The sequence below is a fragment of the Pelobates fuscus genome, chromosome 4, assembly GCF_036172605.1.
Source record: "Pelobates fuscus isolate aPelFus1 chromosome 4, aPelFus1.pri, whole genome shotgun sequence".
NCBI lineage: Eukaryota > Metazoa > Chordata > Amphibia > Anura > Pelobatidae > Pelobates > Pelobates fuscus.
The window spans coordinates 375,506,831-375,517,359 of record NC_086320.1 but is presented as its reverse complement, the minus strand read 5'-3'; the positions used below and the strand labels follow the sequence as shown (position 1 = coordinate 375,517,359).

Below are 10,529 nucleotides of genomic sequence, written 5' to 3'. Positions count from 1 at the left end.
GATCAGGTGGAGTGCAAGATCATTTGTTTTTTATATATATATATATATATATATATATATATATATATATATATATATATATATATATATATATATATACACACACACATACTGGAGAGACGGATTACGGACACCACTCCGAAGTTATAAGAACCCATTTCTCACCTTTGAACACACTGCAAAGATACCATTTGGTGTGAATTACAAGGTCCTTTATTTTCTTTTTTGTTGTATTTCTGCACACTTTCTGTTATTTTAACCTTTGTGGCGCAGCCCATATTGACTCGAATACAGTAACCTATTATATTATGGCAAGCTCCCTCTGGGAAATCTTATAACGAACCCTCACTTCACTTGGAAGTGCAAGGAGCTGCCTAGTCGTTCCATTCCACTCTCCATTTTTCATGTACTAGTAAATAATAGCGTTGGTGTGTTTACAGATACCTTAAAATTTTATTTAGGGGTTGTCTCCAGGACAACATACTCCAGTTGACATTGTGTTTGCAGAAAATAATAATACTTCCTCTGATTTGAATAGATTTACTTTTATTTTTAATACCTCTCAAAATACAGTATTTTGAAACAGTAAAAGAAATATAAAGAAGGAGATACAGATATATACAAAACACCATCTTTATTTTTAGTTTCAAAGAATGGTTTTCCTGGAGCAAAACAATTTTATTACAAGCTTACAAAAAGGTACAACAGAACAAGTCTCATCAATCAACGCAGTAACATTCCATTGTATTTAACTCAAATTAGGAGGAAATCTGAGGCTATTTGCATTTCAAAGAATTATCTAATTGCCCAGGCAATAGCGGTTTTATTAAAAAAAAGGCACATTTCACTGGTTTCCATGGTGACTGTGCCAATTTACAAAACATTTACTGCATTGCATTTTCAATACTTTTATGAATTCGTACTAATGTAATTACTCTGAGGTCTTAATTATAAAATAACAATGTTAGTCCAGTTGAGTTTTTTTGTTTTAATTTTAGACTTTTCCTGTAAATGTAAAAATAACTGTAACCCGGCAAACACTGGAATTTTAAGTACCTCTTGCTGCCCAGAAAATGTTTGTCATCTCCTTAACCCCTTAGGGACACATGACATGTGTGACATGTTAGGATTCCCTTTTATACCAGAAGTTTGGTCCTTAAGGGGTTAAACGTGAAGGAAAGGATAGATCAAAAATAAGAGGTTTGAGTTTAAACCTTGCAGCAGTACATGCTACTTGGTTAATGAGGTCTGTATGAGATATTGAGATATTGTCCCTGTTTAAGGCTATTTGCGATTATTTTATTACAAGCTTGAAATATATACAACTGTATGAGTCTTATCAAAACCATTCTTTTTCATTAATGCAAATAAACTATAAAAATGGCACGTAAGGAAATTAATTCCTCTTTGTTAACATGAATTCTCTGTCGTATAGTTTACACTTTCTGGTCATGCTTTAAAACATGATGATCAATTTTTCCTGAAATTGTAGAATTCATCTGAAAACACTGATCTTGCGCCATATGTCAGTCATTTCTTGACACAAGTTTATAGGAAAACTGTAATTTATTATTACTGAAAATAAAGGAATATATGTAACATATTCTGAGTAAATTAATTATATCAACTTGTCAAAGCATCTCCTGGAATACCCTTGCTTTGTGTGGGCACTTTGGTTGGAAGCCGCAGGCATCCTCTCAGGTCATTTGAATGGCTGACAGTTCCAGAGTGGATTTTTGAGCATGCGTATGATGCCAGGATTGTGAATGCACAATTGCTCTGGACTTGCATGGTTTCTGGCTAAACAGGACTTTAAGATGGCTAATAACATAGGATAAGGGGTAGCTTTAGACAGGACTTCAGAAACAAACCTCATTAGGAGCGGACGGTTGCAGGTTATTAACCAGGACACAGGATTTTCTAGAATTAGGTGCTGTGGAATAACCAAGTAACTTAATGTGACAAAAGCCAGTTTATATTCTAAGAATTCTGTAACATTTAATTTTCTTCATAGTATAAATTTACTGCGTTTGGTTTTTTAATTCCAATTGCTCACAGTTTATGAAATTAGTTACTCCCAGAAAATTATCAGCACAAAGTTTGTGGAAATATTTTGAGCACTTTGTATCTGTAAGAAAGTGTCTCATGTAAGGATTTAAAGGAACACTATAGTCACCTAAACAACTTTAGCTTAATGAATCAGTTTTAGTGTATAGATCATGCCTCTCAGGTTTTACTGCTCAATTCACTTAGATCACTTTTTGTTTCTGTTTATGCAGCCCTTGTCACACCTCCCCTGACTCTGCATTGAAAAAAAAAAAACTGGTTTCACTTTCAATCAGATAAAATTTACCTTAAACAATTGTATCTCTCTGTAAATTGAACTTTAATCAAATACAGGAGGCTCTTGCAGGGGCTAGCAAGCTATTAACATAGCAGGGGATAATCTAAATGTAACAAAATTAATAATAAAGGAAGGATAAACTTTAGATGACTTTTTACAGGAAGTGTTTAGGAAGGCTGTGCAAGCCACATGCAGGGAGGTGGGACTAGGGTTCATAAACAAAGGGATTTAAATCCTAAATGGCAGAGAATTGAGCAGTGATACTACAGGGACATGATCTATACACCAAAACTGCTTCATTAAGCTAAATTTGTTTTGGAGACTATAGTGTCCCATTAAGGATAAATAGAACTTCAGGGTTAGCCTCTTCCAAATAAAATATTAAATAAACTGTACAATGCTTGTCCACACAACTGAATAGAATTTAGACTTTAAATCTCAACATGTTTAGAGAGATAAAGAACAACAATGTAAAGGACTTTGGTGTGTGGTGTGCTTTTAGCACACATGTTACGTGTTTTTAGCTTTCAGACATTACACAAAACAAATTTATAAAATAAAATTTACAAAAAAAGGAAACCAAGCCCCCCACCCTTCTGAAAAAAAAAAAAATTAAACGGCAGTCATGTTAACGTCTTCGGTGCCGGTGACGACTAGAACTGCGGTCACTGCCACTACACGATGTGTAGGACCTTCGACTTCTGCTGGAGGAATAGGGAGAAAGCACAGGTTCTGATTTTAATACCCAGCAGCACAATAATGGAGACTATTAACTCTCCATGCAGGACAGAACTATAGTAACAGTGCGGAATATAAATTCAAACAGCATGAAAACCAAGGGATATTATCAAATTAAATTTAACCTTTCACATATCTCTGTTGATAAAAAAAAAAGAAAAAAAGAGCGTTAATGTGAAAAGGCGCCTTTCCAACTCCAAAATGGTCAGCTATTTCCACCCGTTTGTAGTTAATTTCTCAGACTGATAGTTAGTAAATAGCAGTTACTAAAGTCAGGAAATCATTATCTGTGAATCTGTAAAGATGAAGGGCATTAGGGGGCTGTAGCAGAATATATGGCTCATCTGGGTGTCTAGCTGGAAAACTACTGTGGGAGAATGTTATAATCACCTGGATCGCCGGTCATAGCTGCGCGATCTGTGGCGACGTGGGCTTCGGCTACGACTTCTGCTATCATAACTGTCATATGTGTACGATCTACTCCTGCAAGAAGGCAACAGCAAAAACAGACGTCAATTAAAATCAATCCCTGTTAACACAACTGGGAACATCTCATCGGAGAAAGCACATATTACACATTAGTAACTATATACACTGGCTTTCTTTTTGTCTAATCACCTAGAGTGATGCAGTTACCTCTGGGGGTCTTAGCACATTTTGCATAGTTCCTAAAAGGTGACATGTCTACTAGGTGGAGAAGGAACATTTTCCTCCTTTGCCGTTGCTAGTGACAGCTGTGGTAATGGACCAACTCACCTGTGGATTCTCTGCCTTATGTTAAGTTTGGGCTTGCGTTATAAGTCTCGCTTTGTCATAGGTTTTGATTTAGTTGGAAATCTGATTTAAATTCCAAAGCAGTCAAGGAGTATTTTGTAATGAATATATCTTTATTATATACTTTGACATGGCAGACCTGTTTCAAGAGACAAAAAGTCTGGGTTTGACAAAGAAGCTCTCCCAAATAAGTCTTGGTTTATACGGTGAAACTGAATTGAGTTTATAATGTAAAAAGCTGAGCAGTAAGCGTCTTCTCTCTAATTTTGTGTGCAGGCTCCAAACTAAAAAAGAGGGGAGATCTTGAAAGGTGTCAACAGACAGCTGGATAAATCAAAGAAAGGTAACAGCAACTGTGTTTCACATGGTTACTCAATGCCTGTAATAGTGGAATCAATTCAACTGTCTCCCAATGTGTTCAGCCAAGAGCCTGAAGCCTTATTTTTTAGATAAATAATCCATAGGCCCATTGTTTAGTAGTGTGGTAAATATTTAGTGGACTAAATTGAAAATTCTGGCATTGTTTCTGGAAAACAAAGCATTTTAACTTTAAATTCATATAATTATGTCGAAAATAATCAAGTATTAAAGGGACTCTATAGTCACCATATAAAAGCAAGAAAGACAGGTTCCCCAGCCTTCCTTCTTGCTTTTATATGAACTTTAATTTATAAAAAATAATTTTCGGAGAGTTTTTATATTAAAAACTTACCTCCGTTCCAGCGCCGAGCTCCCCGCTAGGCCGCGCCCCCTTTTTCGTCAAAATGACGAAATCGCGGGGCCCAATGGGACGGCTTCGCGCTGCACCAATCGCGTTCTTCATAGAGCGGCATTGAATGCCGCCCTATGAAGAACCAGAGCGCTTTACCGCGCATGTGCGCGGAATGCGCGTTCGCGAGCTGAGCTGTCTGACTGACAGCTCAGCTCGCTTTCTAAAATTATCAATAATAATTATCAATATAATTTAGGGCCCCCACCCGCCCTGTGCGGCGGGTGGGGGCCCTAAAATTATCAATGAGGGGGGGGACCTACTGTCCCCCCCCGGCCCCCACCCCTGAGCGGCGGGTGGGGGCCCTACAATTATCAATAAGGGGGGGACCTACTGTCCCCCCCCGGCCCCCACCCCTGTGCGGCGGGTGGGGGCCCTAAAATGATCAATAAGGGGGGGACCTACTGTCCCCCCCCGGCCCCCACCCCTGAGCGGCGGGTGGGGGCCCTACAATTATCAATAAGGGGGGGACCTACTGTCCCCCCCCCGGCCCCCACCCCTGTGCGGCGGGTGGGGGCCCTAAAATGATCAATAAGGAGGGGGACCTACTGTCCCCCCCCGGCCCCCACCCCTGAGCGGCGGGTGGGGGCCCTAAAATGATCAGTAAGGGGGGGGGACCTACTGTCCCCCCCCCGGCCCCCACCCCTGAGCGGCGGGTGGGGGCCCTACAATTATCAATAAGGGGGGGACCTACTGTCCCCCCCCGGCCCCCACCCCTGAGCGGCGGGTGGGGGCCCTAAAATGATCAGTAAGGGGGGGGGACCTACTGTCCCCCCCCCGGCCCCCACCCCTGTGCGGCGGGTGGGGGCCCTAAAATGATCAATAAGGGGGGGACCTACTGTCCCCCCCCCCGGCCCCCACCCCTGAGCGGCGGGTGGGGGCCCTAAAATGATCAATAAGGGGGGGACCTACTGTCCCCCCCCCCCGGCCCCCACCCCTGAGCGGTGGGTGGGGGCCCTAAAATTAACCCTCTCCCCCCCCCCCCCCCCCCAAAAAAAAAAACTTATCTCCCTACCTACCCCCCTCACCCTAAAAATAATGAGGGGGGACCATTAACTAAAAACCTGTAAAAAAAATGAGATAAAAACAACTTACCATTCGATGTTTTCTTTCTTCTAAAATCTTCTTTCTTCAGCCCCAAAAAAGGCCAAATAAAAATCCATAATAACCGACGCAATTAAAAAAAAAAAAAAAAAAAAACCGAGCGCAAAAAAAAATAATCCATCTTCACCCATGGAGGGCTCCGCGCAGACTGAGCTCCACAGGGCGGGGGAAGGCTTATAAAGCCTTGCCCCGCCCTGCAATTAGGCTAAGAACACTCTGATTGGTGGGTTTAAGCCAATCAGAGTGCTCTTTGTCATTTTACAAGCGTGGGAAAGTTCTTTGGAATTTTCCCACGCTTGTAAAATGAGACAGAGCAATGTGATTGGATGGCTTGAAATCCATCCAATCACAGTGCTCTTTGTCATTTTACAAGCGTGGGAAAGTTCTTTGGAATTTTCCCACGCTTGTAAAATGACACAGAGCACTGTGATTGGATGGATTTCAAGCCATCCAATCACATTGCTCTGTGTCATTTTACAAGCGTGGGAAAATTCCAAAGAACTTTCCCACGCTTGTAAAATGACAAAGAGCACTGTGATTGGATGGCTTGAAATCCATCCAATCACAGTGCTCTGTGTCATTTTACAAGCGTGGGAAAATTCCAAAGAACTTTCCCACGCTTGTAAAATGACAAAGAGCACTGTGATTGGATGGCTTGAAATCCATCCAATCACAGTGCTCTGTGTCATTTTACAAGCGTGGGAAAATTCCAAAGAACTTTCCCACGCTTGTAAAATGACAAAGAGCACTCTGATTGGCTTAAACCCACCAATCAGAGTGTTCTTAGCCTAATTGCAGGGCGGGGCAAGGCTTTATAAGCCTTCCCCCGCCCTGCGGAGCTCAGTCTGCGCGGAGCCCTCCATGGGTGAAGATGGATTATTTTTTTTTGCGCTCGGTTTTTTTTTTTTTTTTTTTTTAATTGCGTCGGTTATTATGGATTTTTATTTGGCCTTTTTTGGGGCTGAAGAAAGAAGATTTTAGAAGAAAGAAAACATCGAATGGTAAGTTGTTTTTATCTCATTTTTTTTACAGGTTTTTAGTTAATGGTCCCCCCTCATTATTTTTAGGGTGAGGGGGGTAGGTAGGGAGATAAGTTTTTTTTTTTGGGGGGGGGGGGGGGGAGAGGGTTAATTTTAGGGCCCCCACCCACCGCTCAGGGGTGGGGGCCGGGGGGGGGGCAGTAGGTCCCCCCCCCTTATTGTGAATTTTAGGGCCCCCACCCGCCGCACAGGGGTGGGGGCCGGGGGGGGACAGTAGGTCCCCCCCCTATTGTGAATTTTAGGGCCCCCACCCACCGCTCAGGGGTGGGGGCCGGGGGGGGACAGTAGGTCCCCCCCCTATTGTGAATTTTAGGGCCCCCACCCACCGCTCAGGGGTGGGGGCCGGGGGGGGGGGGGCAGTAGGCCCCCCCCCCTTATTGTGAATTTTAGGGCCCCCACCCGCCGCACAGGGGTGGGGGCCGGGGGGGGGCAGTATGTCCCCCCCTTATTTTTTATTTTAAGGCCCCCACCCACCGCACAGGGGTGGGGGCCGGGGGGGACAATAGGCCCCCCTTATTGATAATTTTAGTGCCCCCACCCGCCGCACAGGGGTGGGGGCCGGGGGGGGGGGGCAGTATGTCCCCCCCTTATTTTTTATTTTAAGGCCCCCACCCACCGCACAGGGGTGGGGGCCGGGGGGGGACAATAGGTCCCCCCTTATTGATAATTTTAGTGCCCCCACCCGCCGCACAGGGGTGGGGGCCGGGGGGGCAGTATGTGCCACCCTTATTTTTAGGGCCCCCACTCACCGCTCAGGGGTGGGGGCCGGGGGGGGGGGGGAGGAGAGTAGGTCCGTCCCCCCCACCCCCCCCCTTCAACCACTATTGTGGCCGGACAGCATCCCTGTGGGTTCGGGCTTCAGCTGTCAGCTGAAGCCACGCCCACAGCAGTGCTGACAGGCTGTCAGCACACAAAGCGCGTTCACAGTGCTTTGTGTGCTGATAGCCCGTCTGATGCATTCACCCAGAATGCATCGGACGAGAGGCCTTTTTAGGGCCTCTGAACTCGGAAGTCCCTCTGGTGGCCGTCTGATTGACTGCAACAAGAGGTGTTCCAAGCTTCCAATGTAAACACTGCATTTTCTCAGAAAATACAGTGCTTACAAGAAAAAGGCTCCGGGTAGCTGTAGCACTCACCTAAACAACCTCATTAAGCTGAAGTTGTTCAGGTGACTATAGTGTCCCTTTAAATGTGGAAAATTGAAAACATTCTGTCGTTATGAATCAAGGACAATATTTCTGTTCGTATATTCCCATCTCTGAATAACACAACACACAGAAACATGAAGAGCCAAGAGGTAAAAACCTCACATACCTGTATCTTCTTCGACGGCCATAAGATACACTTCTCGAACGGCTTCTACTGTATGTTCGACTACAATAACGATAAAACCAGTTTTAACATATAAAATAAAGAGCAGTCACTTCGGATTTCAAACATTAAACAAAGTTAAACAACAGAATATCTGACAAGATATGGATACAAAGTTATTTTGTGTTTTATTAATGAGAGGTAAAATTAGGGAACCACAAAAGCTGAAAGATAATGCTGAGCAACATAATTATTCAATGTAGTGGTTATGGTGTGATTGGTGTTCTTCCACAGGTTTATGTCAAACAGTTTTGGAGAGGTATGACAAAACTGGTTGTGCTCTCTGGCACCCATGGCTGCCCCCTCTGCAGAGACACCTTACACAACAATGAAATGCTGAGAACTCTTGGGTCAAGTTAGATGGCATCGTCTTCTAGATTCATGTTTTTTTTTCTCTACCCCAACTGTTCACTAGAGGTACAGGTGTATTAAAAATGCTCCCCTTAAATTGGTGTATTTAACAAATCAGGACTTTAAGATCTACAGATGATAAGTTTGTTACCCCCTGCACACCATAGTTATTTCACCAACACAGGCTATCAAATGTTTGGTTATTTGACATGTCCAACTGACCTGTAACTCCTATAACTTCTGTGCGACCTGCTGCGGCTCCGTGTTCTGTAGCGTCTAGAAGACCTTCTGCTCCGACTTCTTGTGTAACTTCTTGACCTGCTTAAACCAAATTTATACAATAATTACATTTCCTACACCACGTGAAATTATTATTAGGTTATTTATATAGTGCCATCAAATTCCGCAGCGCTTTACAATGGGTGGACGAACCGACATGTAGTTGTAACCAGACAAGTTGGACACACAGGAACAGAGGGATTGAGGGCCCTGCTCAATGAGCTTACATGCTAGAGGGAATGGGGTAAAATGACACAAAAAGGTAAGGATAGTATTAGACTAGTGACAGTTGCAGAAGAGGAATCAGTCAGGAGCTATTAACAGTTTAATTGATACGCTTTTATGAAAGAGTGGATACTGGGTGAGCATCTAACTGAGGAGGGAAGCGAGTTCCACAGGAATGGTGCAGCCCTCGAGAAATCTTGAAGGCTAGCATCAGAGGTGGGAGTACGGACAGAAGATAGACGTAAGTCTTCAGCAGATCGTAAGGGCCTAGACGGGACATACTTGTGTATAAGGGAGGATAGATAGGTGGGAGCAGCATTATGTAGCTATTTGAAAGCAAGAACCAGAATTTTAAATTAAGCTCTATATTTTATAGGAAATCCAAAAGATCAGACACCCCTGGCAGATGCCTACAATGTGTTCAATATTCTTCTTGAATTCACAGTCCAGCACAGATTACAGGCATGGGTTTATTCAACAAACAAGAAATACAAAGAACTGAAACACAAATTGAACATTTTAGATCAAATTTTTTGAATTGGGAGCATTCTGACTGTTTTTGACTAGGGATTTTAGGTCTGAAATTTGCAATTTTCTTGTCAATTATCCACAATTCTCAGTTTAGTGATTAACCTTGGAGTCCTCTGTTATATTATCCAAAAACAAACAATGTAGAATTATAAAACATCCAGGAGGTGAAAAGGAATGTTTTTATCTTATATACAGCAAATAAATGGAGAAATGGGTTTGTCAGGTCCAACCAGATAATCTTTATATTATTATAATATCAGCATAGTATATTTCTTATTTGTAGAAAATGCTAGTTGCAGTTAAAATTGTGAAACTCTGCATGCTGCATGTGATGTAAGAAGACAGGCATTGGAGTTCTATCAATTATGCCAAAATTAAAATATTCTAAAAATTATATAAAGAAATATCACAAAAAAAAATAAAACTCAAATACAACTACAAACTACCTACAAGACACTTGTACCATCCTGCAAACTAAACACGATGTATGACAAAAGTGATTTCAAACAAAATGAATACATGACTTGTCCTCTATGCTTAATCCACCTGCTCGTCAGGATAAAACATGAAGCAGCAGTGACAACCTGTTTTTCCAATTACAATTTTGCAAACGAAAAAATAAATTCCTGTTACTTTATTTGATCCATTAAAATGGCAGCCAATGGAATATGATGAAAGACTTGTAAGTCTTTGAAATTCCTTTTTTGTTAACGCTCCTAACTATATCTTCCTAAACACTGACAAAACTGTCACCATGATCTTTGGAACTGTACCTAAATTACACAACCAACTATGTATCAGAACAAATTCAAATAGCATACTGACCACAGTCTGTTCTTTTAAATATCTTGGTATGTTGCTAGACGCCAATCTAAGCTTTGGCCATCACATTGATAAACGTTCCAAACATTTTCCAAAACTTGGTGCCCTGTACAGAAACAAATTCTGCCTAAGGCCTACATTGCAGATAGTGCAACAAATGCCAATGCTGGTCATTGATTAT

The 10,529-nt window shown here is 42.3% G+C and overlaps 1 protein-coding gene across 6 annotated transcripts in view; it reads right to left on the bottom strand.

The window, feature by feature from the left end:
- Positions 1 to 524: 524 nt before the first annotated feature.
- NKTR (natural killer cell triggering receptor) overlaps positions 525 to 10,529 on the bottom strand; it is a 36,042-nt gene continuing 26,037 nt past the window's right edge. For 2 of the 6 annotated variants that reach the window (XM_063452781.1, XM_063452786.1), the window contains 5 exons: positions 8,714 to 8,812; positions 8,084 to 8,143; positions 3,473 to 3,565; positions 2,963 to 3,048; positions 525 to 2,924 (listed from right to left, as the gene is read on the bottom strand). In XM_063452781.1, the coding sequence (XP_063308851.1) occupies positions 2,973 to 3,048; positions 3,473 to 3,565; positions 8,084 to 8,143; positions 8,714 to 8,812 (328 nt within the window). In that variant the 3' untranslated portion in view covers positions 525 to 2,924; positions 2,963 to 2,972. The remainder of the gene's footprint in view (positions 2,925 to 2,962; positions 3,049 to 3,472; positions 3,566 to 8,083; positions 8,144 to 8,713; positions 8,813 to 10,529) is intronic. The other 4 variants (XM_063452785.1, XM_063452783.1, XM_063452782.1 and 1 more) reach the window with 4 other exon arrangements.